This window comes from Python bivittatus, unplaced genomic scaffold (genome assembly GCF_059951505.1).
Source record: "Python bivittatus isolate LINGU-HERP-01145 unplaced genomic scaffold, Pbiv_v1 ctg000020_np1212, whole genome shotgun sequence".
Classification (NCBI taxonomy): Eukaryota; Metazoa; Chordata; class Lepidosauria; order Squamata; family Pythonidae; genus Python; species Python bivittatus.
Genome location: NW_028277030.1, coordinates 117,348,817 through 117,366,515, shown reverse-complemented (window position 1 = coordinate 117,366,515; position 17,699 = coordinate 117,348,817). Strand labels below are relative to the sequence as shown.

Here is a 17,699-nt window from a genome sequence, read left to right as displayed (position 1 = left end):
TAATAGCACACACTTTCACTAAGAACTATATTATCCATCCTTGGTACAGGAATGACAGATATTTGCTGTAATATGTTTAGCACCTGAACTGGTCCTATTTGATTTGGTGGCTGTCGTCTTCTTGTTTGCTTTACCAATTGACAACAGATTTCATTCTGAAGCTCTGGATGCGTAAGACACACTTGCAATGCACTTTGGGCCAAAGACACATGGTAGTCAATAGCAGGGGAATCCACAGCAGCATTGATAAACAACTGGCATGTCTAGAAAAAAGCATAACACAGCTGAACTTCAGTTCTGTATTTAAGGTTTCAATAATAACTATTTTGGAGGACTGCAACATCATCTCTGGTTTCATCATAATAAGAAACCAGTTACTCAACCACTTTGAATAACATATCCATGTTGGCTTTAGATAACAAGTACCTACTGGGTAGAAATTAACACTGAAAGAAGGAAATTAGTTCTTTATTCCTTACTGTTGTGCTGGCTAGCAGCTGATGCTACCATCTATTTTATCCCCACCAGACTCAAGGAATGATCAGAAAACAAAACCATTTCCACTGGGTCAACTACAATTGATTGCTATTTAACTCTTCACCTCCCCAGACCATACAAAGTTATCTTATGCAATGTTGTCGTATTTGTTAATTGAGAACTATATTGTCTATCCTGATTAACAGTGACTGAGGTCTTTCACATTATTACTTCCTAATCTATTTTTCACAAAGATGCTAGGAACTGAATATCCTCTTATTAAATATGAACTATATTCCCTTCATAAACCATATCCAGGAGATGTATAACTTACAGTGCAGCCTGATACACTTTTATTCAAAAGTAAGCTCTGCTTTTAATGCCTATCTTTTCAGTGTCTTGAGTGTGACAAATAACTGTCAAAAGAGAACTTCCTTCATAGGTATGGAGCACTCTCCTGTAGTAAAGTTGTCAAAAGCCATCTTTAGAAATATGGGCATGATCATTATACTTCTAGCATTTAAAAGCCAGAGTTGAATTTTATGGTGGAACTCTGAATCTTTGCTCAAAACAGATCTTGCCTTATTCAACAGCTAATAAATGTGTTTTTGACTGCTGCTTCAAGGAGATTTGGATTTTTATAATTTAAGTTCTTTTTTACACAATTGCCTTCTGATGTATTGTGCATCTAAAATTTGTAAGATAGATTGTGCTGTAACTTCCAATAAATTAAAATCAGCTTGATTTGTTAATTGCCACAGTAAAGATAAAAAGGATTTGGAGAAGAAATGTTGGAAGCATTAAAGTTTTTTTTTAAATTATTTATATATTTTATAGGGCTTATAAGCCAGTCCAATCACAACTGACTCTGGTTAAACGGCTGAATATTTATATTATAAATTATAAAATTAACTGTAATAGATGTTCCTCATCACTTATATATAATACAATACATAATTAAATTTTATACAATTATAAACAAATATTTTAAGGGAAAAATTCTGAAAAAGTTACTGTTAAAAAGGAAAAGTTATATCATGGTTACCTTGAATAATTTTATAGCTTCTGTTTGCAGAGCCTCTGATGGAAGGGTCGTAAGAGGAGAAGTAATTCCATCTTTGCTATGACAAAGAGTAGGATGCCTCCAGATTTGAGAAGCTGGGAATTAAAAAGGGAGCCATGTTTTTGTACTACTTATAAGTCCTTAGTAGTAAAAATGTAGTAGTAGATTGGCCTAGTAAAGAGTTCTGGCTCAAAACTTGGGGCACTGTTTAAGTTAACTGGTGTCATTTTGGTTGATCCTATTGACACAATTGCCTTATAGAGGAAATTGGATTTTTTCCCTCTGCATCAATGCTATATATGATTTAAAGAAGCTGATCTCCTCCAAAAGCCCCCCAGATTAAATAATACATAATTTAGTTTTTTTAAAGTTTAAAGGCATAAATATAATGAAATCAAGAAATATCAGAAGATTTTAGAGTTTCCCCCAGAAATCTTGCAAAACTTTAGGCAAGATTTTGTATAAGAATGCTAACATAGCCTACATGATTTGCAATTTCATGAAATAATGACCATTTTAAAAACTATAACCATGTACACCCACAGATCACCAATAGTAACTGTGCTACAGGCTGTGAAGAACTGAATTAAGAAAATTATAAATTACAGGGGACATTATATGATAATATGTGTATGTTCTATACAAATATGTATATAAATTCCAGCACATATGTGTATCTTTATAAAAATACTTGGAGTTCAGTATAATATCAACACAGACTATTCTGAAGCACACAAAATTCATTTCCATGTTTTTTACTACATTATTTCATCACAATATTGTGTAATACTGTATTTGAGAAAAGCCTGTGAAAATGCCATTTTATTTTTTGCAAATAAGCAGCACCCACAAAAGTGTATATTTTGCTTACTTGGACTGCAAAATCGATAAAACTTCAATATGCACTACTTTAAAGTTCCAGGGAGCAATATATTACTCTCTTCCTGAAAATGTTAATATGCTCCTGCTGCATTCCTGTCTAGTAAAAATCACGATGCTACTGACAATGTCAAAAGTTTAAAGATTTGATTAGTTAATTAGGCTGCAGATTGTCTACTAAGTCAAACTATGACAGCTAACTTGAAAGGCAGTTTAAATAACCCTATACGGCTATGTGAAAACTAAAAGAAAAGTACTGACAGCATCCCATATATATTAAGTTTTCACTTAGAAATAGTAGTCCAGTGCACCTACTGTTACTCTAATAAGTCATATACAGAGGAGAGTAATGCATTTTTTCTCAGATGTGCATACATATGAACAATTAGAGACCATCAAGAATAAAGTGATGGTTGCATTATCCAGATGTCAGTTCCTAGATCCAGCAACTTATGCTATATAACATATTCCCAATAACTGAAAAATTAATCCACTTTTAGAAATACTTAGATTATATCCCACATTAATTCTAATGAAAAGTACAACTAAGAAAATGGCTGTCACATGGGCATCTGCAAGGGGCAGGTAAAGAGGGTAAATGATGAAATATGTAACATGATGTCACAATGCAGGCTCCGCCCCTTTTCTGCATGTGCCATGGTGTCACATGCATACAGATAACAACGTGGAGCTTGCATCACAATGTTGTGATGCTCACTTCCTCATTCTTGAAGTCATTTGATTCTATGGACTTCTGGGATGCCATCAGATACTGATTGACAGCCACTGATATTTCTCAAATCAATAGCTAAGGGTTATGCAGTTTGTGAATGCAGACAAAAATGCCATAGATAAATTTGTTGTTTCTAAGTTATACCATAGAGGCTTTGAGTAGTCTCCTTGCATTGTGATTTAAAAAAAACAAAACAAAACTATACTAGAATAATAGCTAATGGGCTGCACATACTTTGCAAGTGATTTTAAGAGGTTTTTTAGAAACTCATACAAGTACTTCTCTGCTCTTCATTTAATCAGCCTGAAAAAAAAAAGATGCTGCTGCTTTAAGGAATCCATTCATTAAAGTTAATGTGACTCTTAAAGCAGCAGCAATTATACATCCTGATAAATAAGGATTGGTAGCAGGAAAAGATATTGGCTTACTGGGTTCTCCTTCAATATTTAACAGTTTGCAGACAAGCTGTTCAAACTCTGTCCCAACATTTATATTTGTGCTTCCAGCAACAACAGTGAGATAATAGAGCCAAGTATCCTAGGAAATCAAAACATAATTTGTTTCACTTAAAGCTCTTTTTAGAAAAAAAACAGGAAAAGCTGATCAAAACATTTAAACATAACTTTAATTTCAAAAATACTGTATGTAACTGTTCTACAACTCAATTTAATCAAAGCATTAATTACATTTATTTCCACCAGAAACATCAACTGAGATCATCCAATACAAACTTACATTGCAGAGTGCAAAATAAAGTACATTTTCTTAGTGCATAATAAAACATCATAGTTTCTAGTATCTAATCTTTGAGTTTACATCTGAATCCTGACTAGTCTTTCAATTTGCAATCTTATATCAATTTACATAGGAATAAGCTCAATTGAACTTAATGGAATCTTTTTCTGAACAGGAAACTTATCTAAATATTCCAGGCAACATTTTCATCTGTTAGACAACTGGTAGTGTAAACACTGGTAACAATGAAGAAAGTATAAAATTGAGTGACAGATAAGAAAATATTATCTCTCATTCCAAATAGCAATTTAATTATCAATATGTAAGTGTGTGTATGTGGACAAAATAAAAAATGACAGAAGAAAGGAAATGTATGCGTCGAATGTGTTGCAGAAAATGGAAACTAAAAAACTTAATTTTCAGAAAATCTCAGAAATGTATTGGTGAGTAACCACATCATTGTACATCTTCCTGACACGTAAGTTTTCCATGTACTTCATGACATACTTTAGTCAATTATCCAAATAGAACAATCTGAACTCATCTGAAATTAATTTAACAAGGTTACTCTCTCACATAGTCATTCTGTTCAAATGTCAAGTAAATCACAATTACAAGAAAGAACTTTGTCTTCCCAGGCCACATGTACCCACTCCCTACTTTAGACACATCCAAAGTAGCTTAACTGTGATTTAAACAAGCTATCTTCATAAACTATGGTTTGGCTGGCTTCTATCTTTCTACAAGTTTCAACTTCTTGCAGCTGCTCCTAATGAAGGGGAAGCACAATGCTCATTGGAGGTAAATTCCTGTTATTCTAAATTATTATGTAGAATTATTTCTAAACCAGATAAATTCCACTTAGTTTACCCCTCAATATATAGTTTTTGGTTCCCCCCCCTGCAAATAAGTGATAAAAACTGTGCTGCGTAAACTTGGGACAATGGAACTTTTGCTACCTTCTCATACTTGGATCCTATTAGAAGATATGTGGGGGCTTGTTCCTTGGGATGGATGACAATGGTAAAATGTGTTGATAATAGGCTACGACCACTGGCCTCATAATCTTCATCTGAATCACAGGATCGATCAACTTCTTCAACTTTAGCTTCCAATAGTTTTATCTGGCCCAAGGGAAACTAAAAGTAAAAGCATTAACATTAGAAAGGAGCTGCATTACTCAGCACCATTGAAAACTAACAAACAAAAGTATATTTAAACACATAGGTAGTACGTTTAACAACTTTGTGATCTCAAGTCAAATGGAATTACTGCCAAATTAAGATGATAAGGATCTTGTTTTAAAATAGGCTCCAATATGATTCCTATTTTTCATACGTACCAGAACATAAATGGTGGGTTGTTAGGGCTATAATCCTTAAATGTTTTGTTAAGAGTATATGCAATGCATGATTCAGAATTAGACTTATAGAAGTGTACAACAGATGTTGTAATATCATGCTGTATTTTCTTTCAACCAATGCAGCCAAATGCAGATGGTTAAACTTAGAGAGTAATGATATCAGTTAACATATAGTTATATCAGAAGAATAAAGACATGAAGGAGAGATCCTTGCCTCACATTTAATATAAGAGTTAATTCCACTCTTAGACCTCTGATCAGAAAAGAGCAAAATCATTTTAGAAAGATCTAAATGCATAACTTGTACATTATGTAATATGAACAAGTTATTCCCTCTGTTAATATTATATGAAGCTAAAGATGTTAGGTTATATTTATAAAATTACAATCAAATTACCATCATTGTTGCCACTATCCTAACAACAATCTACTCAAATTTCCTTTCCTTGAATATCCCTACAAGTAAAAAATTCAAATTTTGATTGAATAGTATTGCCATAATAAATGTTAAATGCATTATATTTACTTACACCAACATAAATTAGTACTAAAAAGAAGTAGATAAAAGTATTGTCAATTAACCAGACAGCACTTACTAAAACAGCCCTAGAGAACTACTTACTTAAAATGCATACTTAGCCCCTTAAAAAAGAAAAGAAAAAGTATCAGCTAATGAGGAAACCCTGCAGAACAGCTGGGCAGGTGACAAAACAAGACTTTTGCTTTGACTAATTTTGGTCTCTAATGTACAAAATGAAAAAAGCCACAAGTACAGCATTGAAAAGAAAGAAATTTGGATTGAGCTATAGACTGTACCAATGCCTAACGCATTTGCTGCAACCAAATGAAATCCAGTTGATCAAGTTTAACATACTTCTCACTCCATGACTGAAACTGGATAGATTTCACTGAAAACATGGTTTATATTTATTCAGCTTATTTTAGTTACAACTGTGCATAATTAATAGATGGGGGAAAGGATTAACAAATGATTAACTCCCCCTTTCAGATTTCAGCTGGCAAGAGTGGTTGTAAAATGGAACTTCACCTGCAGATGTATGTCCATGTCTCCATTTTTTGTTTGTTTGTTTTTTCTCACCATGGAGGAGCTCTTCAGTGAAACCAAGAGACTGAGGGAAGGATTAGTCTCTTGTTGTTCCATTGGGATCTATGGTGGTTCAGGCCCCAATCATTCCCTCCCTCCCTCCCTCCCTCCCTTCACCAACCAACCAACCAACCAACCAAGAGAAATGATGGCTGGCTGCCCATCACAAAGTAGCTGAGAAAGATACTCTGGACTTTCATCTCCAGAAGTCAGCAAACACACACATCTCCACCCTGCTTTATATAGACAAGATAATTCTCTTTAGTTCCTCTATGGCACTCAGAGTAACACTGAGGATACTTGCTCAGTATTACAAGGAAGATCACCTGGAAAAAAATGATCATAAGTCCAAAATCATGGTCTTTGCCAGGAGATGAAACATACATTTATGGCATACATAGGAACACAACCGAGTAAGTCTTATGCTTTAAATACCAGAAGGTAATCTTGCAGGCCTCAGGCTCTAAGAAGTTTCATGGATGCTTTTTGCCCAAAATGCCCAGAGGAATACTGGCATCATTTTTAAATTCTCCTAGTAAAAAGGTGGCTTCACATCTGCAAACCTTAAACTATCTTAAAGTTTTTAGTTTAACTTCTTTACAGATGGCCTTTGTCCACTCTCTGGAACTCATTCTAACACCCTGCTGTGTCTCTAATATTGGTCTTTAACTGGAGGTGGATTTGGTGAAAATAGAAATAACGCATACTCTATTTTGGGCAAAATCTATCCTTTTCCCCAATAGGTCTGGCTCCTGTAATCCTGGAAAATGGATATAAATCTCCCTGGAAGTAAACCTGGTCAAACTATCATCATTTTGTTTCCCTCCTTCCATTTATTCTTCCTGGGCTATGACCAGACCAATATACTCCTTAAATAGTGTATAATAGATGGATAGTTCCAAACATCTCCATCAGTGAAATCTTAGGATACACAGTAACACCAGCTGCATATCGTATGCAGCTAGAAGCCCCTAACCACAGAAGGACTTCCTTTGGTCCACTGAAGTGCCTTCTCTTCAAATGTGTGAGATGGAAGATATAAGCACTTCCTTTTCTCCTGCTCATTTTGCAGAGATCTGCAGTACCCTTATTCTTCCATTTCCCACCAGACTGGCAGGCCACACAGACTACTTCTACATCCCCCTATTAGTCTTGACTAACATTCACATAACACATAATGTTTTCAATTTCTTTGCATGAAGCAGCATGCAAAATCGCCAGTAGTGATTGCCAGCTAGAGCTAATCATGAGCAATACATGCCTAATTATTAGATTGCTCTCTTTAATTTCCAGTTATGCGGTTTTATAATTTCTGTTGTTGAAGCTTAATTTTAATGTATTTCTTTTAGATTTTTAGATAGCACATTATATTACTTTATATTTTATTAATTACTTGGATTTTAAATACACTTTTATTTTAGTTAACCTTCCAGCTTTTTGTAGTTTCATAGCAGATTTATAATTTTTATTTTACCATTTTTTAATTTTATAGTTGCTATCCTCACAGGTTCAAGTCACAGACTTTTTTATGTTATAGTTGCCGATTCCATAGTCTCTGTAGTACTTCATGCATTTCAAAGACTGAAATAAAATGTATTGTATTATATGGTCAAGAAAGGAGATAAGGGAAGACTTTACCTATGGTTAACTTTACATCATTATAGCAATACATGAAAAACTGCCGTGGGTCAATTCTAACTTAGAGAGTTATTTTATTTTTTGGCATAGTTAGTCTTTTAGTCTTTCCTACAGAAGGTAAAGGCCTTGCTTTACAATCTGCCCACAGCTTGACAATTACTGCCTAAGTGGAGCTGACACATTTATTTGTTTGTTTGATTTATATGGCTGCCACTCATGGCTTTTTCCTAATGCTAAGGCACCAGTTCCTCCCTTCATCCATGTCCCATCTCTCTACTGCCATCATGGTGCTACTGAAGAGTCTACCTAGCTGTAAAAGAAGCATATACCTAAACTAACAGAAGTATTTTCAGGCTTTATGAATCAAATTGAGAAAGAGAACTAACACAAGAGCTAATATAGGGAAAACTAAACTGATAACCAGGATAATTAAAAACCATGTTTCCATGCCTTTCTTATGTGTTCCATTCATTCTACGGTATCTCATACTGCAGGCCTTTTTTGGAGTGATGCATTTATTTGATTTACACTGTAGCCATTCAATAAACACTACAAACATTTGTCCTAATACTTGGCTCATTTTTACTATGTATTTACTATGTATTTTGTTGTTATGTATTGATTGTAAACATTAATAAAACTACATATCTAATTCAAAAACATGACCTGAATTTAAAAGGAACCCCTGCAAAACAGAAGATTAGTTAGAAGAAAAGTCATGGGCCACACTCCCCACCAAAAAAACAGACCATGCCAAGGGAAAAAGAAAACAAATAATTCAAAATGAATAAATACAACTTAAAATAAATTGCTTGCAGAATCAGGCTATTTGCAAAACTAAGTAATTTCCCACTTAGGTATTCACAAACCTTTTTCTCATACCAACCATGGTCTCTCTCAAATGGATATATATAAACATCTATACAAGCACTGCACAGTGGAAGAGGACTGAGGAAATATGGTACCATCAAGCATAAACCTTTATATGTTTATTTGTAGTAAATCTAGTATGTGTAGAGTGCTGCTATGCTGGGTTAGGGTTAGATTCATATCTCTTTAGCCCTTCTTACCCCATACAAGGTGGGGTGGAAATTGATGAAGAGATCCTTGGGATATTAATTTGTTTTTTTTTCTTTTGTTTGTAAAATAGAAATTGGATAACATAGACTTTATGCTGGGCTGTAAGCATAATTAAACCTATGCATGCTTATTTTATAGTAAGCCCAATTTAATAGTTATTCTTATTCTCAGGTAAATATTCTTCTAGTCCAGTATTTCTTAATCTTGGCAACTTTCAGATGTGTGGACTTAAACTCCCAGAATTCTCCAGCCAGTCTTGCTGGCTGGGGAATTCTGGGAGTTGAAGTCCACACATCTGAAAATTGCCAAGGTTGAGAAACACTGTTCTGTCGTTTACCTTATTCCTAGGTAATTATGTTCCAGTCAGCATGCTAGCTCTATTCCCTTTTTGTTCTCCTCCACAGACAATAATCAACTATGCAGTGGATTGCCTGTTTATCTACATAGAATCTCCATATTCCAGAATCCTAATTCACATGGAGAGCCCTCATGGACAGTGGAGGTCCTCCACTGCAAAGACATTCCTGGTCTACATGTAGAGGTGACAAGAGGGGGGAGGACTAGTGCTTATCCTGGTCCCTCTTTGAACCAGTAGCTTCTCCCTCTCTTCTGTTTCTGTTTCAGCCATTTGTTTTCATGGATACCTCCTGCTCATTCAAGAATGAGCTTGATTTCAAGAATGGCTTCTCTATTCTCAGTGAATATGAGACAATCCCAGCAATTCACAGGTAATTATTTAGGGAAAAAACCCTTTCTTCTTGGGTAACCACAGTAGGTTGAAAACAACAGAATCTGAATAAATATCTGGATGTATGTTCTTAGGCATATAGATCATGCATGTGTACATGGAGATTTGTTTTAAACACACTTAAATATGAAGTACACAGCATATAGTACAAAACTACAAAAGGAAGTGTCTGAAAAAAAAAACAGATTAAGAATAACCTGATATACAATCATGTCTCCCCAAAGTAACTTAAAATTCCTTAATCATTAAAAAAAAAATACCTTGTCTTCTTGGCTACGGAAATAATACAAAGTTTTCCCAACCAGCATACACCACACTGTCTTGGAATATCCATGTTTCACCTGCAAATGAAATGATTATTTTATACAGAAAGGCAATGAAAGATTCCTTTTTTTATCCTATATTTAAAATACAGAGGATTATAATATTGGGCTACAGTACTGTAACAACAAAGCTGCAATTCTTAAGCAAAGTACTGTATTTCTGAAAATTCTGTTGAAGCAATGACAAAAAATAGGCACACAACTATAATAACCAAGTTATTTTTATAGTTGAACTTTAATATACATTACATGTAAAACTGGAATGAAATATAAAAACAGCTGCATTTGTATATATAAGAAATAAGCTCCTTAGCCTCTTTCTGAGTTCTCTTCCTACCTAGACATGATTCAAACCAGTAGTTTTTATTTCTGTTTTAGATTAACCTTCAGGCAAAGTTTTTTCCTGTGACAATCTTAAATCAATTAGCTTAAATCAAACTGGAATTCTTACACAAAGTATTAATGACCAGCATTAATGTCTATCATATTTTGGACACATCATGTGGAGACCCAATTATCTTCAGAACTTCTCATGTTGGAAAAGTTGAAGGAAAAAGATAAAGAGGATGGCTAACGGCAAGGTAGATGGATTTGATTATGACAGCAATGAATGCATCTCTAAGAGACCTAAGTTGAAGACAGATCATTCTGAAAAGAATCTATTCATGTGGTCCCTAAGAATCAACACCAACATGATAGCATTTAATCAATCAAATAATAGTTTATAGTCCTGTTGAAAGCTAACCAACCTAAATTTAATTGTAGTTACTTGAAAAAAGGTAATTTCATGAATAGAGGCATTACATTAGCTCTTTTCAACAAACTATACTTTGCCCAAGTTCAGATGACATGGCAAATGACATTTAATGTAAGGCAGAAGAAAAAGCTTCTGAACATAGTTGCAACAGAAGACGATCACAGGAGTTTAGGTTTCATGTTATACTTCGGGAACCTAATAAAAGGTATCCAAAAGTGCCTTAGAGAAAAAGAGATTTTCATTACAATGCTTTCTTGTTATACTTTTTAAAAAAAAAATCTACCTCCCCAGTAATGTTTTACTCCTACCTTTTGCAACTCGGCTTGGAACACAAAGAGGGATTTAAGTGCTAGGTTAATCTTAAATCTTTTCCAAAAACTGGCATTTTATTAGCTAACTTTTCAAACTAACTAAAGAGAATAATAGCTAACTAAAAAGAGCAATGAATTCTTAATGCCATGCTAGTGGATACTTTCCTCCAGAATTAAATTGCATGAGAAGTTTTCTTCTAAAGGCAGAAAAAAACCCATTACATTTTGTACCCATGCTTGCTGATATCCCAATACCTAGCTGATATTATTTGCATTTTAAAAAGCTTCCTGATTAAATTCAAGGACACATTAAATGGATACCTAATTTGGCCTCAAGAATTATCAGGAAAAACGTGAGGTATTCCAACCTTTCTCAAGTAGTAATGAGAAACAAAATCTAATCCCCAGCCTTTCTTATTTATGTGTCTGCTTATTTAAAAAACAATCTCACTGTTTCCCAAAGCAAGTCAATATCTTGAAACAGGATAGGCAAGTTGTTATTGCCAGAATTGACATAGTTTCTGAATGTTCTATTTTTGTGGATTAGATCAAGAAATATAGGAACTATAAATCCCATACACTCCGGCAGCAGATGACATAAATAAAATTAAATCCTATAAGGCTTTGCTTTCCCCAGCAAAAAATCCTCAAACCAAAACCTGCATATTTCTTTAGTTTCCCGCTGCCCCCTTGGGAGCAATGAAGCTTTCATGAGATATAGGCCCATAAAACCCTTTGTTTTTTTTAACTCCCCCACCCCACTTTTTGGATTACTAATCTGACAATTAATAATCCTGGAAATCAATAATAATTCAGAAATTCTCTGATGCAATTAATAAAATCAAAATATCTGGTTTTCTAAAAGAAAACTCTTGAAATATAAAACAAAATAGGAATATGAAGAAAAGAAGAATGTGGTCTTTTACCTTAGTAAGCAAGCCTTTCACCGCTGGTTTAACATCTGGTTGAATAAAAAGTGGGCTTGCAGCCTGTACTTTAAGAACATTCTGTAATACTTTGATCCATTCTTCTAAGATGTTTGGGGAGTCTGCAGTCATGTAATAAGTTCGTTTTTCTGTAGTCAGCTATGGAGAAATGGAAACAAAACACATTGATTGAAGGTAACTGGAACATCCTCTCCAGTATCTTACACCCAGATAAACAGAGACTAACATCAGACAAAAAATCAAGCAGAAAACAGTATCCCAATCAAGGAACCCACCAAGGAGACAAACAATCAAGCAGACAAACAATACCGTAATCAAGGCACTACCAAGGAGAAAGCCCCATCAACACTGGCAGAGCAAGCTACCATATATAAACAGGGAGCAAACCCTACTCTCACAAGCACCTGATGATGTTACCTAGTTGGATAATGAAATATCTGCAATCAAACAGTCAAGCTCAGGGAACACCAAGGACTCCACAGTTCAACCCTGAGCTACATATATTATCTTCTATTGGGAGAACATTTCTACCTATATGCTCCTGATAGGTACCTATACAAAACATTATAATAAATACAGTCTGAAATTAAGGCTATTAATGTATTTATATTTCAATCTCATCTTTGATGGGAATTCAAGGTGCTCTTTATGGGTCTTCCTCAACCATATCTGATCCTCATTAAAACCATATGAGATAGTTAAGGTTGATGTGACTGGTCCAGGATCACCCTGTAAACTTCATGATTGAATGAGATTTGAATTTGGGTCTACACAGTCTTAGCCCAGAATTCTAACCTACAGGCAATTGGTAGGAATTTAAAATTATCAAAACCATTTAATATATATGTCTTAATAGCTGTTTTAAATAATAAATCATGATTTAATTTTCTTCGAAAGTCCTATGGATGACTTACCCAGGACAGGAGCTCATTCAGGTACATTTGAAGACACTAAGAGTCAGATTCAGAGGAAAGGTCTTCACTGGTTCTTCTTTCAGGTTAAAGGGATGGAGGGTACATTTGGAAAAGGAGGTCAGTCTATTTCCATCCCCTGTTCCACTATGAGCAATAATCTCAAAGATAATCTTCTGGAAGAGGGTGAAAGAAGGTGGAAACAGAGCTGCCTACCTTCTCTTTACTCACAGCCTCATTTTGAAATGAAAATGGATTATCCTTTCTTTCCCACAGAAACAGAGAATTTGTTCAAATACTTCCAAGGGCACACATGCATGTATATGCACTGTACAAACTTTCCCAGCATGTACATATACTTTCTGACACATACAGGCAAGTGCCCCATCTTTGCACATCACATTTCAATGGTTAGGAAGGGAAAAAAGATGCCACTCAGGTCTGAGACCCCATCCAGATGCCATATCTCTTTACCTTCTTTTGTTCCCAACATGGTCTCCTACCTGTTACTGACTCCTCTGCTCTGCCTAAGAAATCATAGCTGGTGCAGGTTTCAACTGAAATAAGCTTCTTCTAATGAAGTGCTATCCATACAGTTACATCTAATGAAGTGCTATCCATATAAATACGTATCATTGTGTGTCCCAATGGATATCTCGGGGAGCACTGCTAATGAAGAGGCTTATGTCAGTCAGATCTTACTTTTCTACAACCACAAATGAGATGTGGAAACTTGCAACTGCCGAAGATGTCTGCCAGTATCTGTTTCTTTATGGATAGTTCTTCCTATGAGCACAAGTCAGTGGGGAGTGGGGAGAGAAAGGAGAAACATATGCCATTCTGTTGACCCATGAAACGTAACAAGTTAAGGAAGTACCTGAACTGTTTGTTTTCCATCACCTCTTACGATACGGCTGGATGCACTTAATTCAATCTGACCCTGGGGTTTTCTTATTACATCACTCTATGGGACAAAAAAATGTGACAAGTGGATATTCAATACCAATAATTATCAACCTTATAACTGTCAGGATTTTCTTTCTCATGGGAAAGGATTCATCCCGTTATCTCTACAACAATAACAAATAATATTTTGACTGCAGAGATCATGTGAAAAACACCTGTTATTGTGTGTTGTGTATTGTGCTATTTGCTGCCACCTATTGGCATGTGTATGCCAGTTGCCCAGTGGGGGTGGCATAGAGCTATAATACAAGGGGAGGAAAATGTGCAGCCTCTCTGAGTAGTTGGTAGTTGTTTTAGTGTTAGCCACTATGTAGGGTTTATGGGCTACGTAGTTGTAACAAAGTACCAAGTAGCGTACCTCTTCTCTAAGAGTTTGTAGCTAGAGATTTTGTTAAGCTTGTGTTGCTAATAAGTCTTGGATGCCTGTAAATGAGAAGATGTGTTTTTCTTTATATTTTGTATGATATTTGCATTTTATGGAATTTTGCATTTTTTATCAATAAACACCAGTTAGTATATATTTTCTGACTGGATTTCTTTGGGAAACAAGAAATGGACATTGCATTGTGTTTGCTGTCATGGCTAATATTTTCCTGGAGTTTTTGCTGCGCTCTGCACAAACAGGAGTGTTTGTGATTATCACTCTGCCCGACAATAACAGAGTAAAAAACTGAAATTCACTTTCATGTTGTTGGACACCATAACCCTTTTTGGGCTGATGGATACATTTAGAATTTTTTATATTTTACATATTTTTAACATTTAAAAATAGGCTTATAATTATTTATAAGGTGTTTAGGGAGGTTTAAACATAATCCTTTTCTTTCTAACCTGCATTTACAGCAACCTTCTGAATTAAGTTAGGCTGAGAAGTAACTATGCGGATGAGTGTATATTGGCTTAGTAAACCAGGGTTATGAACAAGCCTTTCAACTGGATCCATCATCCATTCTGCCCTCTGTTGCAGCATATCTCTATGAAATGCAGAAATCTTGAACATACTATGGTTTCTTGTTTTATACAACCAGAAAACTATAGTTATTAACTAGAGGTTGAAATAGGTTTAAGATCCTGGTATTTTGAAAAGTCCTACAGACTCTTTGCCCAGGCCTTTGGCGAGGATGACTGACACCCATTTCTTTCTCTTTGTTCCTTTCTAGGTTTTTTTTTTTTTTTTGCCATTGTTGTTCTTCTGTCTTGTGCTGTTTTTGTGTGGTTTTTTTTTAATTGCTTTTGTTCTTAAATGTTTTTAACAATTGTAAACTGCTCAGAGTTGCTGGGAGTCAGGTGGTGGAATATAAATTTAATATATTATGGTTGGTCGCACAGTCAGCCAGTTGTTCAGACTGGATTTGGTGTTTTTATCCACCTATCGAGTCCTTCCCAAGGGCCTGGGATAGGGAGATGTTGCTGTTTAATGCAGATGGTGTTAAAGGTGTCGTCACAGGATGCAAGCTATTCCAAGTAAAGCTGCCTTCTGCAACTGACTGATGGTCTTCAAGTGGTGCTCCAGATGTTTTGGGATTGCACCCAAGGCACCTATTACTATTGGTACTATCTTTGCTTTTTTTTACCACAGCCGTTATATTTCTATTTGCAGGTCTTTGTATTTTGTGATTTTCTCCAGTTCTTTCTCTTCTCTTCTGCTGTCTCCAGGTATTACAGTGTCCACTATCCAGACTTTTTTGTCTTTCTTATCAACAACTGTTAAGTCTGGGGTGTTGTGTGGCAGGTGCTTGTCTGTTTGAATTCTAAAGCCCCAGAGCACGTTAGCTTCTTCATTTTCTATTACTTTGTCTGTTTTGTGGTCCCACCAGTTCTTGCTTGCAGGCAAATGGTATTTCTTGCAGATATTCCAATGCACATTGTTGCTACTTTGTCATGCCATTGTTTGTAGTCAGTCTGTGCGATCTTCTTGCAGCAGCTTATTATTGTTGTTTGCATAGTCAGCCAAATGTTTAGCCTGGATTTGGCAATATATTATTATCATTATCATTATCAATCATCATCATCATAATCATCTGGCTTCTTAACAGTCATTGCCTACTGATTCTTAGGCAGCTTGGATCAACGGACAAATTACATTGTACTGCAGAGTTCCTTTAACGTGGGAGGAGGGGAGAGTTCCATATTTATTAAAGAATTCTACAAAAGGAGTAGAGAAGGGGATAACTGGACAAAAGAATAAGAAGGTGAGGAGGAAAGAAACTAAAATATGATAATTTAAATGCAGCTAGTGAATGTCCAAAGGTCATCCATGGCTGAATGAGGATTAGAGTCCTGGTTTCTTAAACATCTCTAGATTCCAAAGTGATCAGAGGTCAGAGTCCAGTGGAATTTATACTGAATTGGTTCTAAGAGCATTGAGAGACACTAAACTTTCATGCTACAAATATACTAAAGTGCCAACTGAGAACAAGGAGACATTTAGGACAGATAGCAGAACTGCTAAATCAGACTTCTGCTGTAAAATTGGGACTGCAAGAATTGTTCCTATGCAGCTCCCAGAATTGCTAAAAACTCTCTGCCTTGTTCACCACTCTGTTCAAATTAAAATTTGTATTTTCTCATAAACATGGCTGAAGAACATACCTTCACAGATAAGAGATTTCAGGTAATCAAAGAACATTATCATACTTTAGATCAGTTTGAAAACAAATAGTTGCATAATGATTCAGTAAAGAACACAGACAAACTCAAAATCTTAATTATATAATCATATACCAAAAAGTTTGCACTTGCTTACCGGAGATTTATAGTAAAGCAATTCACCCCCTTTGAGTACAAACCATCGTCGTTTCCAAGTCTTTACTTTACCACCCATTTTTAACAAATATCCAGATTTCTCTAGCAGCTCCTATGTTTAAAAGAAAAATTTTAAATGCTAAAATTATTTATGATTGATGGATTATAAATGAATAAACAGTATTTCCAACCAAACTGATGTTTAAGGTGCTAATAATACAAAATTAGGAAAACTACAGAATCATAACATATACTTTCAATTAAAAACAATTAATCAGAATTAAAAATGCAACAATAATAAAAACACAACCAATCAATGAAATCTATCTTCAGCAGACAAACCAGATTAAGAATATTCTTTTCCGTATGCAGAGAAACAACAGTAAAACATCTAGGCTTACATTGTTTGGCTGGAGGTCTCAAGTCTGGGAAGAAGACCCTCTCTCATATTTTTGTCAAATAGAACCACTGATGGTGGTAGAACTTAAAGAAGGGCCTCTCCTGCAGACTTAAAGCTGAAGAAAATATATATGGGATAACTCAATTTTTCAAAAAGCCACAACTCTGTTCATAGGTCATATGCTGCCTGATTTGTGAAACAGATAGGTTGCCAAATGATGGTATTGTAACACAGGAGATACATGCATGCTATATAATAACTTTCAATCAATTCGCTGGATTCAGAGTATTGACAGGGTTAGATTAAGTTTCTAATTCTTTTCAAAGAAATCCATTGATATTACAGTAATCCGTATGAGATGTAATTAAGCCATATATCATAAGGTCGTGCTCAGACATCTAAAAACTCAATTGGCTGGCTAAGTGCTGTCCTACCCAATACCTAAATTTGTGTCTCCAAGTTCAGGCACAATTTAAGCAACATGCCTAAATTGCAATCTTGAGTCTTCAAAAAGAATG

General features: G+C 35.2%; 1 protein-coding gene across 2 annotated transcripts in view; it reads right to left on the bottom strand.

The window, feature by feature from the left end:
- Nucleotides 1–17,699, bottom strand: part of PLEKHH2 (pleckstrin homology, MyTH4 and FERM domain containing H2) — an 85,691-nt gene that overhangs the window by 17,373 nt on the left and 50,619 nt on the right. For both annotated transcript variants that reach the window (XM_007438080.3, XM_088147583.1), the window contains 8 exons: nucleotides 16,783–16,893; nucleotides 13,948–14,034; nucleotides 12,139–12,297; nucleotides 10,082–10,162; nucleotides 4,847–5,026; nucleotides 3,581–3,689; nucleotides 1,523–1,635; nucleotides 84–263 (listed from right to left, as the gene is read on the bottom strand). In XM_007438080.3, the coding sequence (XP_007438142.2) occupies nucleotides 84–263; nucleotides 1,523–1,635; nucleotides 3,581–3,689; nucleotides 4,847–5,026; nucleotides 10,082–10,162; nucleotides 12,139–12,297; nucleotides 13,948–14,034; nucleotides 16,783–16,893 (1,020 nt within the window). The remainder of the gene's footprint in view (nucleotides 1–83; nucleotides 264–1,522; nucleotides 1,636–3,580; nucleotides 3,690–4,846; nucleotides 5,027–10,081; nucleotides 10,163–12,138; nucleotides 12,298–13,947; nucleotides 14,035–16,782; nucleotides 16,894–17,699) is intronic.